The sequence below is a fragment of the Dipodomys merriami genome, unplaced genomic scaffold (genome assembly GCF_024711535.1).
Source record: "Dipodomys merriami isolate MVZ:Mamm:240054 unplaced genomic scaffold, mDipMer1.0.p SCAF_1342, whole genome shotgun sequence".
In the NCBI taxonomy this organism is placed as follows: Eukaryota; Metazoa; Chordata; class Mammalia; order Rodentia; family Heteromyidae; genus Dipodomys; species Dipodomys merriami.
The window spans coordinates 164,517-182,747 of record NW_027202652.1 but is presented as its reverse complement, the minus strand read 5'-3'; the positions used below and the strand labels follow the sequence as shown (position 1 = coordinate 182,747).

The 18,231-nt window shown below is 41.6% G+C and overlaps 1 protein-coding gene across 24 annotated transcripts in view; it reads left to right on the top strand.

Moving 5' to 3' along the window:
* Positions 1-6: 6 nt before the first annotated feature.
* LOC138825117 (protein FAM114A2-like) overlaps positions 7-18,231 on the top strand; it is a 142,370-nt gene continuing 124,145 nt past the window's right edge. For 20 of the 24 annotated variants that reach the window (XM_070019514.1, XM_070019535.1, XM_070019534.1 and 17 more), the window contains exons 1-3: positions 7-1,633; positions 14,297-14,492; positions 16,038-16,130. In XM_070019514.1, the coding sequence (XP_069875615.1) occupies positions 16,058-16,130 (73 nt within the window). In that variant the 5' untranslated portion in view covers positions 7-1,633; positions 14,297-14,492; positions 16,038-16,057. The remainder of the gene's footprint in view (positions 1,634-14,296; positions 14,493-16,037; positions 16,131-18,231) is intronic. The other 4 variants (XM_070019532.1, XM_070019533.1, XM_070019531.1 and 1 more) reach the window with 1 other exon arrangement.

Below are 18,231 nucleotides of genomic sequence, written 5' to 3'. Positions count from 1 at the left end.
GGAAATTGGAATGCCAGATGGGAGGAGTTAGAGTAGGCAATCCTTAGGATCTGAGTTCCTATGAACCCTGATTGTAGGATTCTGTAACTTATCCTTCTACAATGTTACTGAATGTCAGAAAATAGAGGAGATGGGGACCGAGGAAAATGGTCTAGTGTGTAGGATTCTGCAAGTACGAGGAACTTGGAGTTATTTCCTTACTGTTGGCAGTAGTACTGGGCTGCTGACCCTCTGCTCTCCCCAATGTTATCTGTATGGGAGAAGCTCTGTTCTAGTGCTGAAAGTTCTCCTCTTGGTCAAAGGTCACAGCAGTGACACTAGAAGTGCTAGTGTCCTCCTTCTGAGGCCTAGCAATTACTTGCCCAGCACCTTTGTTTGCTAAAGAGGGGAGTGTGTGTGTGTGTGTGTGTGTGTGTGTGTGTGTGTGTGTGTGTATTTGCATGTGTGTGTGCAGTGGTAAACAGGATGGACTGGAGGGCAGGAAGAACAAATGACACTCCAGACCTCCTGCCATGTATGTGACATTCCTTCTCAATGTTGGAACTTTAGGCAAGTTATTTTCATCTCTTTTCACCTCACTTTCTGCCTCTGGAAAAGGGATCTGAGAGAATGAATTTTAGCAACTTGACTTAATTTTTAGAGATTTTCATTAATAACACAATTTATACAGCACTTTGTGTTTTTCAAAGAACTTTTCACATATGTGAGCTCACCAAAATTGTCTTAACAATGAGAAGGTGGTATTTGCACCATTTAAGTGATAAAGGAACAAAGGCCAAAAAGACAGTGGGTGGCAAAACTAGGCCTCTATGTCCACCATTTCATATAGGGATCTTGGCTATTTTCTAAAAGTTTATCCTTTTGTTCATTGAGCTAATAATGACAGGTTCCCATAATGTGATACTCACATAGTCCCTAGGCTGCTCCTGTGCACAAGGATTGTTTTTCTAAGACAGGATCTGTCTATGTAGCCCATGTTTACCTCATACTCTTAGTGTTCTTCTTGCCTCTGTTTCCTGAGTACCACAATACATGGCCACAGGGATGGTTTTTGCTGAGGTCCTCCATCCTTCTTTGGTCTGCTTTGACTGGGAATGTAGCAGGGTGAGAGCCATGCCCTGAGTTCTAAAGTTAGATACCTTCTGTTCACATCTCCCAATTTGTCCTGTAGCTGAGTGGCCTGGACAAATGACCTTTTGGGACCTGATTTTTTTCATGTGTAAAAGAATGGTAAACTTAGCTTCTTTCATGCAGGGCTGGTGCTATACCACGAAAGCTATACCTCTACTTCCTACATTTCTTTCTAGTTAATTAGAGATAAGAGTCTCATAGATTTCCCTGCCTGCATTGGCCATGAACCATAATTTAATGATCTTAGCCTCCTGAGTAGCTAGGATTACAGGTATGCGCCACTAGCATTGGGATATTAGGCATATTTTTTAAATTAGCTTTTAGGCTTGGAATTGTAGGCTTCTTTGGTTTTCTTTTTAGTATCTGCCTGAAGTCCCAGGGAGCCCCTGTGAACCTACTTGAAAGAAGATCTCATCACTTAAAAAACAAAACAAAAAAGAGAACCACCAGGAAAAAAAAAACACCCTGCATAACACCTCTGTGAACATGGGAGAGCAAAGAAGTAAGTTATGACATCCACTTCTTGCTGCCATTTGGTATTTTGCAAACTGCCACTGCTATTAACAGTCACTTTTGAGTATTTATGATCTTGCAGTTAGTTGGAGCACTTTGATTCTCATAAGAAAAACAGGTTCACATTTAGAAAATGTGCCCTACAAGTAGCTGAGATCCCTCAGGGAGGCTGATGGATGGGGCCCACACAGGGGAAGGAAATGCAGCCACCTCGCCAGCCTGCAGAACTTTGCCTTTTCCACACACCCTAGTTGGAAGCTGTTTTTGTTTGTTGTGGTGGTGGTTGTTTGTTTTTGTGTTTTTTTTCCAGTCTTGGTATTTGAACCCTGGACCTGGGTGCTGTCCCTTAGCTCTTCAGCTCAAGGCCAGCACTCTACCACTTGCTGCTTCCAGCTTTTTCTGTTTATGTGGTGCTGAGGAATTGAACCCAAGTTCTCATGCATGTGAGGCAAGCACTCTATTACTGAGCCACCTTCCTAGCCCCTTGAAAGCTGTGTGTTTATGTCTGGATCCTTACCCTGCCAGGGATGGACTTTCTGTGTGGCCCTGGCATAGTGTCCCATGGCAAAAGGACATGTAGCTAAATACCAAACCACTTTCCACACATATGTCCTTGCACCACACCAGCCACAATGCTAGCAAAGACCAGAAGCTGGTCTTTGAATTTATCCCAGAGTCCTAAACTGGTTCTTGGTGTGTGCAGGATAGAAGGGAGAGTTTTGGATCTGGCCAGTGTTGAAGCATCAGCCCAAGTAGAGCACCAGATCCTAAACTAGAAATTGGGAAAACACTGGCTCCCACTTTGGGCCTCAGTTTTGACTCTCGCTACATGATGCTCTGAGGTCCATGAGGTGCTTCAGTGCCAAATTATACAGGACTTGTGTTCAAGAGAAGTTGGGGTTTCCAGAGAAGGAGAATTGCATTTTAGGATTATTAGTTGTTTTTTGGTTGTTTTGGTGGTGGTCGTGAGGCTTAAACTCTTTGCCTGAGCGCTGTCCCTGTGCTCTTCAGCTTAAGGTCAGCGCTCTACCTCTTGAGGCACAGCACCACTTCTGAGAATTGCATTTCAGTGACAAATTTACAAAGGTCTTGTCACTGTACATGTAAAGAAAGCATCATCAGCTTGTCAGTGAGAATCTTTTCACCAAGTGGATATGAGGGAAGGTTGGGGTTCCTGCTCTGTCTGTGAGACTTTAGCTGGGCTCTGGGTCTTCTCAGGCTTGTTTCTACTTCTGTAAAATCCTTCCAGGAAACCTCTTCACATTGAGTTGCTATGGCTTCTTGGGCTCCTCTTGGCTGTGACAGCTTCTGACACTGCCCTTGTTTGGGGGCAGCTTGGATGGTTTTGAGGAGCCCTAGTCAGACATGCTTTAGAATCTGTTGGGATTCATCTCATGTGTTTTTGATTTTAGATTGAAGTTCATGGATTTGGGAGGAGAAAACCAGAGAAGTAAATGCCATTCTTAGCACAAAGTTGATGTATTTTCACTGTCAATTTGACCTTGATCACCTAGTCCGTGGGCCTTCATAGTTCTCCAATGCCAAAAATCTTTTTCTTCCTTTTTTAAACTTTACTCCCCCCCCCCCCCCACCTCCCAATCTATCTCTTTCTGTGTCAGTACTAGAGCTTAAACTCAATGCCTGGGTGCTGTCCTTTAGCTTTTTCATTCAAGGCTGGTACTCTACCACTTAAGCCATACCTCCAATTTAGGGTTTTGCTGATGCATTAGAGGTAAGGGTCTCTTTGATGTTTCTGTTTGTGTTGGATTTGAACTTCTATCCTTAGATCTCAGCTTCCTGCATAGTTAGGCATGCCCATCTCTTTTGAGAAGACCTGGTGATGTAACATATTATTGACTGTTTGCTGTGCACCTGGTAAAGTGTTGTGTGGCAGGGCTATGAAGACACTCAAGACATCATCTATGCTCAAGTATCCCAAGAATGAACTGCAGCTCAGATGTGTGCAACAGCGCTCTCAGCGCACTGGGGAATGTGCATTGATAGTGTTCATAGGACTTCAAGGAAGTTAGTTACCTGACCAGGCTTTCCAATTTCCTGATTTTGTGCTTTAAGTGAATTTCCATGATTCCCTTCCATTTCCTTCAAACCATAATATTTTTTTTTGGTTGGTTGTGAGGCTTGAACTCTGGGCTGGGACACTGTCCTTGTGCTCTTCAGCTCAAGGCGAGAACTCTACTGCTTGAGCCACAGTGCCACTTCAGGTTTTCTAGTGGTTTATTGGAGATAGTAGTCACACGGACTTTCCTTCCTGGGATGGCTTTGAACCTCGGTTCTCAGATCTCAGCCTCCTGAGTAGCTGGGATTACAGGCAGGAGCCACCAATGCCTGGCAAACCATAACATTTTAAATGTTACAAGAGAGAGAGAAAATTACAGAAGCTAGCATATTTCTTTTGGAGACATACCCAGAGACTCATTATTTTTAAGCATTTTCTTAGCACTTCTTGTGTTGAAAGCATTTTTAACTCATTAATTAGTAATCCACATTAATATATAGATGGAATTAATCTATTCCAGACAGAAGTTTGTCTTGAGGAAATACAAAAAACTTAAGTACTATTCCTTTCCACCTGTATCTTCTCTCTCCTCCCCTCCACCACACTTTATCTTGTTCATTATTTAGATTATTGCTCTGATCATTACACTCTGATTGAGCGCCACAAGTGTCCTTGGAGCTTCCACAAAGTTTGGGTTGGGTGTCTTCCCACTCTTCTGGACTCCAGGCTGTACATGGGTCTGCTTTGGGGACTCATTAGCACTTGAAAATGAAATTGGCCTCATAAATAGTCATCCTCAGGAAACAACGGGCTCTCCCATTTTTATTTTAGTTGCATTCAGCTGAAAACCTCTTAGCTTGTATTCTTGTTTGAGGAGAGTTTTTTTTTTTTTCCTCCTTTTTTCCTTCTTGCGGATCCTAGGGCTTGAATGCAGGGCTAGGTCTTAAATGCAAGGCCAGGAGATTTTGTTTGTTTGTTTTTCCTCAAGGCTGGTGTTCTACCACTTGAGTCCCAGCTCCACATCTGGCTTTTTGGTGGTTATTTGGAGCTATGTGTCTCAAAGACTTACCTTTCTTTCTGAGCTGGCTGAAAACCATGATCCTCAGATCTTAGCCTCCTGAGTAGCTAGGATTTCAGGTATTAGCCACTAGTATCTGGCTAGGAGGTTAGTTTTTACCTTCAGAAAAAAAATCTCCATAACATGACTACCATTTATGTCTCTCTTTGGAACAAGGGCTCCCCTGTCCTTGTATTTGATCAAGATGATAATTTTCCACCTTGTACAGATAAGGAAATTGAGGACCATGAGGAGCAATCTCAAGATTGGTAAAAGTCAGAGCTGATATACATCTCCAAAGCTCTCCCCTTCCTATATTTCTTTGGTTCACCATTCTGGGCCTTCCCAGTGTGGTGCTCATGTTCACCCACAGTGGGCTGTCTGCCTTCCTCTGCTGCTGGCCTCTGGTGGGAGAAGCTTGCAGAGGATGTGATGGTCTCCTGATTATACTCTTGTCTTCATTTTGTCACCTGGTGATCTGTTTCAGGAGCTGCCTGTCTATGGCCCCCCCGTCCTCTTCCTTCCTTCCTGTCCTGGCACAAAGGAGCCACTCTTGGTACTAAGATCGCTGTGAAATCAGATATGTAGAGAATCAGCCTATTGTCCATGTGGGGTCATAGATCTGAGGATTCTATCCCTGACCTCTGGGAGCTCTTAGTGTTATCAGAGAAGAGCTGCCTTGTACTCCTGGAGTCCCCTTCATTAGCTCCTTTTCTTTCTGCCCTTACAGGTCATGCCTGTTTCAGTAAGTAGTTATTATATGCCAGGTCTCATGCTCACAGACTGCTATCTGTGACAACCTACTCATTAGGAGGTGAAATCATTGTTCCTCTTACCAGATAGGGAATCAATTGTTTAAGGGCTGGGCGCCAGTGGCTCATACCTGTAATCCTAGCTACTCAGGAGGCTGAGATCTGAGGATCATGGTTCAAAGCCAGCCCAGGCAGGAAAGTCCATGATGCTCTCATCTCCAATAAACCACTAGAAACCCAGAAGTGGCACTGTGACTCAAGCAGTAGAGCACTTGCCTTGAGCTGAAGAGCTGCGGGATAGTGCCCAAGCTCAGAGTTCAGGACCCCTGACCAAAAAATAAATAAATAAAAATAAATAAATAAATAAATAATAAAGAATCATTTAAGGAAGGGGCTAAGAAAAAGAAAATACAGCTAAGAAAAAAAGAGAGCAGCAGAGATTCCTAATCTCCATATCTAATAGATATAAAAAACATTCAAAAAAACATTCAAAAAACAGATTGTACCCAGGTGCGGGTGGCTCACCACTGTAATCCTAGCAATTCAGGAGTCTGAGATCTGAGGGTCCTGGTTTGAAGCCAGCCTGGAAAGAAAAGTCTGTGAGGCTCTTTATCTCCAATTAACCTGCAAAAAGCCAGAACTGGAGGTATGGCTCAAATGGTATAGCACTAGCCTCGAGCAGAAAAAGCTTAAGGAAGGGCTAGGAAGGTGGCTCAGTGGTAGTGCGCTTGTCTTGCATGCATGAGGCCCTGGTTCCATTCCTCAGCATCGCATAAGTAAAAAAAGAAAAAAGCCAGAAGTGGTGCTGTGGCTCAAGTGGTAGAGCACTAGCCTCGAGCAGAAAAAGCTTAAGGAGGGGCTAGGAAGGTGGCTCAGTGGTAGAGCGCTTGTCTTGCATGCATGAGGCCCTAGTTCCATTCCTCAGCACCACATAAGTAATAAAAGAAAAAAGCCAGAAGTGGTGCTGTGGCTCAAGTGGTAGAGTGCTAGCCTTGATCTGAAGAGCTAAGGGACAGTGCACAGGCCCAGAGTTCAGGCCCCATGACCAGACCCAAAACAAAAAACAAAAACAAAAAAGCTTAGGGATAGTTCAGTCCCCAGTTGAGTGGGGCTCAGTGTCCCAGCTCTGAGTTCACTCTCCAGTACTTGCACCAAAATAGGAATAATATTAATAATTACTTAAGAAGGAACAGGAAATACTTAGGATGTGGTAGATGTTTGAATCCTGAAGCTCCCTGTTGAGTTGCCTTGTTTCCCTTGTAGTACTGTTGCAGTGGTGTGTGTGTGTGTGTGTGTGTACACAAGTAACCCTATTAGTTATTTTATTGTGACCGTTAGGACCCATGAGCAAGAACTATTATAAGAAAACAGAAGTGTTGAACAATACGCTGTAAGCTACAACAGTAGATGGCCAAGCCAGATGGACCCCAGGTATCATTGATTCTGGACTGTGCACAGTTAACCAATCACAGACAGTATTGGCTCCTTGGTTAAACCCCAGAGAAAAAGCTGCTTTGCTAGGGATGCTGCAAGATAGACTGGCCAAGTGAATATCCTGTGTTAAAACAGGGAGAGGCAAGTCAGTAAGGTGAGGGCTATGCAATGCTCTGAAGGAAATGGGCATAAGTGAGAGCACCTGTCCTAAAGGGGCTTGTGGTATTAGTCTTTCCCCACACCACCATCCTAGAAGTTGTCCCTCAGCTTTTTGCTCAAGGTTAGCACTCTGCTACTTGAGTCATAGCTCCACTTCTGGCTTTTTTGTTGCTTTATTGGAGATAAGGAGCCTCATTGACTTTTCTGCCTAGGATGGCTTCACAGCATGGTCCTCAGATCTCAGCATCCTGATTAGGATTACAGGCATGCGCCATGGGCACCCATCTATAATGCTGTTCTTAATGGCAGTGGCAGTCAGACAGGGCCTTCATCCATGTCTTATATGGTCTCATCCTAATAGGTACTGTCCTCAGGCTAGAGTGTAGGGGACTGACTGGAAATCTCAGGCCTGGCCACAGTGACAATTGAGTGAGTTACATTTCTTGAATTTGGATGCAGGCCACCTGCTTTGCTTCTTGGGTTTCTGCTTTCAAGTGCTCTGCTGGACTATACCTGGGGTCTCTGGTGAGACGCCTGGGTGAATGTGGGCACTTTTCAGAATGGCTTAGAAGCAGCTCTTGGTGGCTTTGCAGCTTGGCTTTCATTTCTGGCATGACAGTGCATTGGGAAGGTTCTGGATCGAGTCAGGCTTAGCTTTGGGCTCAGTCTCTGCCACATGCTAGCTCTTTCTTCCATTCCAGATGAGTCACTGTCCATCTTAGGCTGCCCTGTCCTGTCTCCTCCTCATATACCTGTCTCTGACTTGGGGCCAGGGATCTGATGAAGAAATTCTCTTCAGACAAATAGAGATTCCCTGGAAGGAAATGGATCATGTAAAGCTGGTTTCTCCACTGGCAGTTGTTCAATTTTATTTCCCTTTCATTTTTCTTCCTCTTCTCAGGGATCACTGCCTCTAAGAACTTGATAGCAACTAGACTTAGATGGTTAAATGTAAATTGGAGCTGGCTTCTGAAACTCCAGGTGAGTTTCTTCAGGCCTGGGAGATTTTTCAGAGCCCTACGCACATAATGCATTTTAGCCTTTATTTTATTTTTTTAACCTATATTTTTCTTCTTGTATTACTTCTAGATGCCTTTTATTTTCCCTTAGGACTCAAGCATAATTTTGGTTGCTTTTAGGTGTAATTTTAGAAGGCCTAACTCATTTCAGTGAGAGGAAGATTTATTATTTCACATAATAATAACCACAGTGGGGCTGGGGGGTTATCCAGGGGAAGGGTGCAAGCCTGGCACGTGTGCAAGGCCCTGAGTTCAGTCCTCAGCCCTGGCAAAAAAAAAAGAAAAAAAATAATAACCATAGCACAAGGGAGACGGTAGAATTCATTAATTCAGTGGCTCAGTACTGTCTTCTTTTTTTGTCTTTTGTTTTGTGAGCCATGGGGCTTGAACTCTGGGCCTGGGCTTTGTCCCTGAGCAACTCAGCTCAAGGCTAGCACTCTACCACTTTAGCCACAGGGCCACTTCTGATTTTCTGGTGGTTTATTGGAGATAAGAGTTTCACAGGTTTTCCTGCCTGGGCTGGCTTTGAACCATGATCCTCAGATCTCAGCTTCCTGAGTAGATAGGATTACAGGCCTGAGCCACTGGCACCTAGTCTGTCTTCTTATATTTATATTCCTACCATCTTTTGAATTGACCATACTGAGTATATTCTCCACAGGCTAAAGTTCATCATCCCAAGTTGGCAGTTGCAGCACCAGACATCCCATGTAAACACAGAAACCAACAGAATGGATGATGAGACAAAATTGGGATTTGTTTGCAAAGAGGACTGAGAAGTGACCACTGAGGTGGTATCTATCCTTGATGAGAAACATATACCTTTTCTCTTTTGCTTGACAGGTTAAGAACAAATATCTTGTCATGGCATAATGAGATTACATACTGTGCCCTCAACTATTATTTCCTCATTTTATTTCCTTCTGCTCTCTACACTAGAAGGCCAAACAAGACCACTAGCTATTGTCAGAACTATGTACACCTCATTTTTACCTCCTTGTTCTAGGCAGGATGAGCCTGTGCCTGAACCACACCCTGCCCATGTGGCCTGCCCTGCAGCTGTAGCATAAGACAAAAACGGCTAGAGTCAACAGTACTAGCAGAGCCTCTCCCTTGTTCCCTCCCAAGTATGTATTTTGAAAACAATCTTTTTATTTTATTTTTTTAAATTTAATTTAATTTTATTTGTGAACATACTGTACAGAGGAGTTACAATTACGTGGGCAGGATAATGCGTACATTTCTTACCAAGCATTGCAGCCTCCTCCTTTGTTTACCCTTCACATCCCTTCCCAGCCTCCCCCCTCCCCCCCAATCTTTTTATTTTTATTGCAAGATAAATCAGAAAATATAGCTGGCACTGTTGGGTTATGCTTGTAATCCTAACTCATCAGCAGGCTGAGATTTTAGGATTAAGTTTCAAAGCTAGCTTGGGCAGGAAAGTCTGTGAGCCTCTTCTCTCCAACAAACCATCAAAAAGCCTGAAGTAAAGTGGTGGCTCAAGTGGTAGAGTGCCAGCCTTGAGCGAAACAGCTAAGAGCCAGTGCCCAGGTCTTGAGTTCAAGCCTCAGAACTGGCACTCCCACTCAGGATCCATCCAGGATCCTGCTTTCCCTTGATCTGTCAGCCCTCCTCTGCCTCCTCCAGTCTGTGACATTTCCACTGTCTTTTCTTTAGTATGAGCTTGACACTTTTGAAAAGGGCAGCTACTGATCCTGTGGGAAGCCTCCCAGTGTGACTTGGGTGGGTGTTTTTTTACTTTGGCTGGTCCTGGGATTTGAACTCGGGGCCTGGGTGCTCTCTTGGAGCTAGTTCTAGGCTATCACTCTACCACTTGGAGCTACAGCACCCACTTCTAGTTTTCTGGTGTTCACTGGAGATATGAATGTCACAGACTTTTCTCTCTGGGCTGGCTTTGGACCAACATCCTCAGATCTGAGCCTCCTTATTGGCTAGAATTCCATGGGTGAGCCACTGGAACCCAGCTAGGCATATTGGTTTCTTTGTTTGTTTGTGCCTAATTTTATAACTGAATGAGAAAGCTCAGTTATGTCATATCAATTTCTGGTGTCTCATTGCCTGGATGTATCTTTGGTCATCTACTTAAGGTGATCCTTGTCAGTATTTTTCAGGATGAGGCCACTGTTTCTTACATGGTAATTGGCAAATAATCTGAGTCTATAGTTCAATTGCAAAGAGATTTTCTTCAAAGGGTATCTCTGTGCAGGTTTAGCTTAGGAAACAGATGGGAACCAGATGCTTTGGTTGAGATGGACATGGGCCAGGTTGGTATTCCAGCAAGATCTTCTGCCTCATCTCTAAATGGCCCAGCTTGTGAAGTGCCTCAAGTTCTGTTTGAGAACCTAGCCTGATGTTGGAGATTTGCCTATAAGCTTTTCTGCAAGATAGTTTCCTTCCAAACTGACATTCACAAAGTGAGTTAGCTTTAATAGGCATCAGCAGTGGCTATGTGCTGCCTGGGTGCATGGTATTCCCCAAGTTGAGGTCGGCAGGAGCAAGGTGCTGGTAAGCCTTGATTGCTGAGAAGGGTAAAGGAGGGAAAAGGCAGCCTGATGGTAGGAGTGAGAGACACAAAGCATATGCATTTTGGTTCCTTAAAAATATGAATCCCTTTGGCTTATTTTTTCTTAATTTACTGGCATATTTCTCTTTTCCAATTCATCATAAAGTACCCAGAAAACTTAGGAAACCATTAAATAATGCAATTGCACTTTCACCTACCTGTTATTTATTTATGTTTGCTGCGAGATGATGAATTTATTGAGAGTAGAGTATCTACATTCCTTCTACTAATAATATTAACAGTATAAACAATATAAACTCTTTGTCTTCCATCCTAACACATTCTAGATGATCTTTTATTTTCTTTTTTGGTTGGTTCTGGGGCCTGAACTCTGGTCTTGGGTGCTGTCCCTCAACTCTTCAGCTTAGGGCTAGCACTCTACCACTTGAACCACAGTGCCACTTCGGGCCTTTTCTGCTTACGTGGTACTGAGGAATTGAACCCAGGGCCTCATGCATGCAAGGCAAGTACTGTACCACTGAGCCACCTGGCCAGCCCCTCTAAATGATTTTTAATCATGTAGATTCAAATTTAGATGGTGTTGACCAAAGTATAGAGATTTCCATTGTTTCCTGTTTCAGAGTATGTCTTAATATCATATGAAGTTAAATGAATTACATTTCTACAATGATATATTTTGTATGTATTACATATAGTGCATGCATTACACATAGTATACAACACACACACACACACACACACACACACACACACACACACACACACACACACACACACACACACACACACACACACACACACACACACACACACACACACACACACACACACACACACACACACACACACACCCACACACCCCTACAGCTTAGCTCCAAGGTATCTTAAAGTTGCCTTCTGATTTCATGCCTCGTGATTCTTTTTCTCCCCGGTATTTTAATGGCTCCAGGCAACTGGTATCATGTATACCTTTGAGCTTTCTCATGGATTGTTTTTATACCTTTGAACACTCTCTCTGGCATTTTCACCTGTCACTGTCTGATGTATGTCTCAATGGCAGGTATTTGCAGATGACTATGGGGCTAATCAAGTTAACATAAATGAGTGAATTGAATTCAAGTGCCAATTTTGAGGTACAGGAGCATTGCCTAAAAGGACCAGTAGCTATTTGGCATGAAGTAGTTATTAACCAGTCACTATATAGCCTTTGTTGCTAGATCTTTCAGTTTTCAAGGGAAATTGGACACTTGCACTTTTGTATGAAGACTGGTTTTTAAACATGGAACTCATTTAAAAGTTTAGGCACTATATAGATAAATTAAAAACATCTCTAGGCTAGATTTGACACTCCAAGCTCTAGACTTGTGTTTGGTTCTTTGTGTATGAATCATGTCTCCTGATTCAAATGGGTGTTTTCCTTTCTGTTAGCATTTTTGGTATGTATCTTAATTATAGTAGTGTGCTGGTCTTTCTGCCTTAGTTGTTAATAAGTTTTTAAAATCTGTTTGAAACATTTGTTGTCATATATTGGCTCTTTCCTACATGTAATCCATCTCTCTACAAAATAGTTTATACATACCTGTGTGTATGGGTGAAGGAGGGTGAAAGAGAAAGAGAGAGAGCACAAGAGAAGAGTGAAGGAAAGAGGAGGAAATACATTTATTCTCTCATGGTATTTGATTCTCCTTCTCTTCTTCTGGAAGGAATTAGATTGGGTAATTGAATTGTTGCTTAAAAGTTGATCTGAGGTGCAGGGAATGTGGTTTAGTAATAGTGCTTGCCTACCATGCATGAGGCCCGTTGTTCAGTTCCTCAATACCACATACACAGAAAAATCTAGAAGTGAGGCTGTCTCTCAAGGGTTAGAGTGCTAGCCTTGAACAAACAAAGCTCCAGGACAGTGCCTAGGCCTTGAGTTCCAGTTCCAGGACTGGCAAAAAAAATGTTAAAGTAGGAATTCAATGGATATAGCCAAATGGTGGAGCTCTTCCCTGGTATGTGTGGGGTCTTAAGTTCTATCACTAGCCCTGTAAAAAAAAAAGTAAGTGTAAAATATAAGTCAATCGTCATCTCTTTTGTCACATCAAATGTTCCAATACTAACAGAATTTTGGTATATTTATGATGAATATTTTTAATAATAGCAAAAGGCCCAGAATAGTGTTTTATACTTATAATCCTAGACACTCCAGAGAAGGAGATAGGAGGATTAAGGTTTAAGAGCAGACCAAACAAAAAGTTAGTGTTTCAGAGATAGCAAGCATGGTAGTGTATGCCTGTAATCTCAGGTACTTGAGAGGCAGAGGTAAGAAATTCATAGTCTGAGGCTTGCCTAGACAAATTGGGAAACGCTATCTAAAAAACAAAAGCAAAAGGATTAGGGACATCTTTTGTTCCCTAGGGCCACCACTATAAATAGGAAACAAAACCCTAAAAAACTGTTCTGACAGAAATATTTTTGGATAGATTAAATCTCTGGAAGAGTTTTAGTAGGAAGTGATTACTAAAGATTTTAAAGGATAGTCAGTAAAAGGGGAAATAGATAATGAACCTCCTCACAATGAAAAACTTGCTCAGGGAAAGACTCTAGGAAGACAGGAAAAAGATAAACTATAAACTAGCGTGAAATATTTGCAAGCCATATAGTAGAGGAATTAAATCTCCAATAAACAGTGTTCTCAAGTCTCTGTAGTACATAATGATAAAAACCAAACCAGAATGATTGGATAATGACCAAAAGATACAAATAAATGTTTCACTGAAGAATATATATTCAGCAAATAAGCACATAAAAGGATGCCTTTGTCCCAGCCGTTAGAGGAATGCAATTTAAAAGGCTCAGTGAGGTACCACTACATACCTATTTGAATGGTTCAATCAAAATAGTGACAACACAAGGTTGATCAGAATTCAGGGGAACTTGATTATTCATACATTGCCACTAGGAAAATGAAGTGATAGTTTACTTGGGAAAAGAATAGAATAATACCTTGTTTTGAGACAGTACTGTGGATTGAGCTCAGTGCCATGGCACTATCCCTGAGCTTTTTTGCTCAAGTCTAGCGCTCTACCACTTGACCCACAGTGCCAGTTTCTGTTCATATGTTACTGAGGAATCAAACACAGGGCTTCATGCATGCTAGGCAAACTTTCTACTGCTAAGGCACATGCCCAGCCTAACAGTAACATTTAAAACTAAACTGAGTAGCCCAAGAGAACGCTTTGGTTCCCATAAACACCTATACATAAGGTTTCTGAATCATCTTATTTCTGTGATAGTCCCAAAGTACATTTATACCATGGACTATTCAGAAACAATAAAAAAAGTCTTAATACAATAGAAGTTGGTCTGGAGGGACTTAAATGCTGTGTAAAAAATTCTTAACAAGTGGCATGCTATGTAATTTCATCTATACTTCTTGAAGTGAAAGAGTTTCAGTTGAAATCTGTTGAAATCTGAAGATTGGTGGATTCTGCCACAATGAATTATGCTTCAGTTATGGAAGCTGTTATTAGGAGAACGTGGGGGAAGATCTGTGGGATCTTGTCTGTATTAATTTACTAATGTTCCTGCCTGTGACTCTGTGAAAGTGTCAAAAGATTTAGACAAATAATGTATACTAAAAAAGCTGACCTCAATCACTTTTTTCCCTTGGGCTTTCTGATAAAGATGATCCTTGAGACTCCAGTGATAAATGAAGATGGAAACTGGGAGTCAGTGGAGAATTCTGAGTCTGTGAAGACTAATGAATCTGTTGACCAACATGCCAATCAAGAAAGTTAATGGAAGCTGTAGTGCCCAGTTGAAAAGACCAGATGTTGGGTCTTCCAGGAACCCTGAGACTGCAGAAGTTCTCCCTTTTCAGGTATTACAGACAGCCACTGACTAGAATCTCTATTTTTTTGTGGGTCATGGGGCTTTGAGCTCTGGGCTTGGGCGCTGTCCCTGTGCTCTTCAACTTAAGGTGAGCACTCTACCACTTGAACCACAGCACCACTTCCGGTTTTCTAATGGTTTATTGGAGATAAGAGTCTCATGAATTTTCCTGCCTGGGCTGGCTTTGAACTGTGATCTTCAGATCTCAGATACTCAGCCTCCTGAGTAGCTAGGAAAACAGGTGTGAGCCTCTGGTGCCCAGCTAGAATCTCTATAAAATATTGGGATTTAAAAATATTGGGGTTAACCTGGTACCCCTGGCTCACACCAGTAATCCTAGCTCCTGAGGATGCTTAGGTCCAGATGAAATGCAGATTCAATTTCCAAATTTCAGCAAAATGCTACACTAGAGGTATGGCTCAATTGGTAGAGTGCCAGTCACGAGCAAGCAAACCAAACGTGTGAGGCCCTGGTACAAGGAAAAAGAAGTTGGGGTTAAGAGACTCGAGCTCAATGCTAATTTAGGATTGAACTTCTTTACTTATTTTTACAACCATAAATAATAGTTTTTCAGTTCTATAAATGCCATCAGCAGTAATTACCTTTGCTGCATGGTGCCTACATGATGAAAACATGCAAGTGTCTGTCAGTCAAGCAGTGCATTAAGCAAATATTATTTGGTTCCCCATACTTTGGCTAATAATTAGATAACTTACGTATATTATACTATTGCTCTCTAATTTTTCATACTTTATTTCTTTTTTTTTTTTTTTTTTTTTTGGGGGTCCGGTCGTGGGGCCGGAACTCTTGGGCCTGGGCGCTGTCCCTCAGCTCTTCTGCTCAAGGCTAGCGGTCTACCACTTGAGCCACAGCGCCACTTCCGGTTTTTTCCTTTTTGCTTATGTGGTGCTGAGGAATCGAACCCAGGGCCTCAGGCATGCAAGGCAAGCGCTCTACCACTGAGCCACCTTCCCAGCCCTTTCATACTTTCTTGTGTCTTCCCTCCCCCGCTCATTTACTGGGACAGTAGGAAACTTTCCAAAGATATATCCCAGGCCAGATGGGGATATTGGGGCACCTGGAACAAGTCCTTGCTCTCCTCAGGCTCAGCTACATTAGCAACTGTGTGTAAGATCATCAGTCATTTCATGACTGTCTGTGTTTGTTTACATTGTTACAAGGGACTTTGTTAATAAATCTCCTTCTACATTTGTTCAAGGGATTTATTGTTTGAAGACAAGTGATCATAAGATAGATGATAGACATCGCATGTAGAATTGTTAGCATTTTCGTATTAGAATGAAGTCTAGGAATTGCTATAAGTGTCTGTTCTTTAGTGATGTTGTATCAGAGTTTTTGTATAAAAAATGTTATACTAAGGAGATATTTCCAAGGATTAATAACCCTAATTGTTAAAAATAAACTGTCTTATAGCTATCATGATTTTAGACACATGGACTTTGATATTACATTTTTGAAATTTAGTTTGTTTAGTTTGTTTAATGAAGAGCAACACATTTTGATTTTTCTCTAGGACAAGATACTTCAAATATCATGGAAAAGGCAGAGACTTCCCTTGGGATCCCTAGTCCCAGTGAGATTTCAGCCGAAGTCAAACATGCTGGAGGTCTATATATGGAAACATTAAGTCCTAGGATACTTTGGATTCAGTAGCTAGCTTGTGCAATTTTGATACTAAGGACATGGGGACATTCTACAGGTGTGGTGTGTTGTCTTGTGAATCCAGCTGCCAGTTAGAGATCTGTGTCTTGGAACTGCTGATATCCCTCTACTCTGCCTCTGAAGTAATTTCAAGGACTTCTACGTATTAAAATTACATTGTCATATATGTTGAATATAAGAATTGCTTAGCACTTTGTTTGGCAACCAGGGCTAGGTGAATTTAAATCTGTCAGGACCAAAAAGTATTTTTGTTCATTTAAGGCTATTTTTTTGCCTTTTGTTCTTTGTTTGTTTGATTGTTTTTCTGCCTTTTGTTTTTTGATAACTGGGCATTGAACCCAGGTTGTTGCACTAGCTAGACAAGGTTTTGCCATTGAGCTGAGGTACATTCTAGCCTTTTTTCTATTTTCTTTTTGGCATTTTCTTGATCTACTGAGGGGCATCTGAGTTGGTTCCATATCTTAGCTATGGTAAATAATGCTGCAGTAAACATAGTTGTGCTGATAGCTTTAGGATGGTCTTGTTTGTGATCATTTGGGTATATGTCCAAAAATAGGATTGCTGGGTAATAGGGGAGCTCTATGTAGTCTTTTGAGGAACCTCTATACTACTTTCCAAAGTGGTTGAACAAGTTTACACTCCCACTAACAATGCAGTAGGGTTCTGTACATATCCCCTCGAGCATCTGTTGTTATTAGAGTTCTTGATTCTAGCCATTCTAACTGGGGTGAGGTGGTATCTCAATGTTGTTTTGATTTGCCATTTTTTTATGGCTAGGGTGGTTGAGCATTTCTTGATGTGTCTATTGGCCATTCTTATTTCCTCTTCAGAGAAGTTTCTCTTTAAGTCTTTAACCCACTTATTTATTGGGTAGTTGTTTCTTTGAGGATTTGTTTTTGGAGGATTTGATTTTTTGAGTTCCAGGTATATTTTAGATATGAGACCCTTGTCTGTTGTATGGCTAGTGAAGTACTTCTCCCCATCCATGGGCTTTCTATTGATCTTGCTAACTATGTCCTTTGCCATGCAAGAAGCTCTGCAATTTCATGCAATCCCATTTGTCCAATCTTTCTTTGATTTGTTGTGTTTCTGGGTCTCTTTTAAGAAAAATTTGGCCTGTGCCAAGGTTTAGTCTTGAAAGTTTGTATTTATCAAAAGGAAACCTGCACTTCTAATCCATATGGAAAAATTTTGAAGACCAGTTTGTTTTCTTCATCTCTCATAGCCCTTATTGTTTCTCATTTAATACTCTGTGCTCATCTCTATCATTTTTCTCTGGAAGGAGATTTATTCTACCTGTCTTTCTCCATCTTCAGAGTTATATTGCGTCTTGGCATACACACCTATCAGATACTAATAGGTTCCACTATCACTACTTGTGAATACCTAAGAGAGAATTGGATTGACCTACTTTCGGGTCCATAGTGCATGGGTCAGTAGAATGGAGAGATAACTTCATGGGACATGGCAAATTACTCCATATATGAGGCACTGTTCTTAATGATGCTTGCATAAGTGAGGCTACTTTGTCTGTGACTAACACACTATGTGTTTAAAAATGAATTTATTTTTCTCCCTGAAGAACTCTACAAATAGAGTATTGCATGTTATTTTGGCGAATGTAGGGGCCTGGTATCTTCACTTTTATTTGTTGGGTTCTTTATGATTTTGTAATTGTTGTCAGATCATGCTGTGAGTGCAGGTATGGTATTCTCAAACAGATAAGCTCAAATTCAGGAGTTACAGAGACAGGAAGTTTCATTTCTCCTCATGCTCCCAGCAGCTAGAATGGTTTAATGTCTAACTCTGATGCTTTGAGATGTTGGAAGATTAAAGTGTTGGCATTTTCAGAAATTTTTTATCAGGAATTGCTTTTAGTGGGCAAGGAAAACAGGAGTTAGAAGTATGTTTGGATAGTAAACAGCAGTGATTTCATAAGACTTGAAGGATATTTGTCATTCAGAGCCATGTTTTAGAAGGGGAATAAAAATCATGGAGAACCCTGGCAAGAGTGGCTAGTATTAATGTCTTAAAAAGTTAGAGAG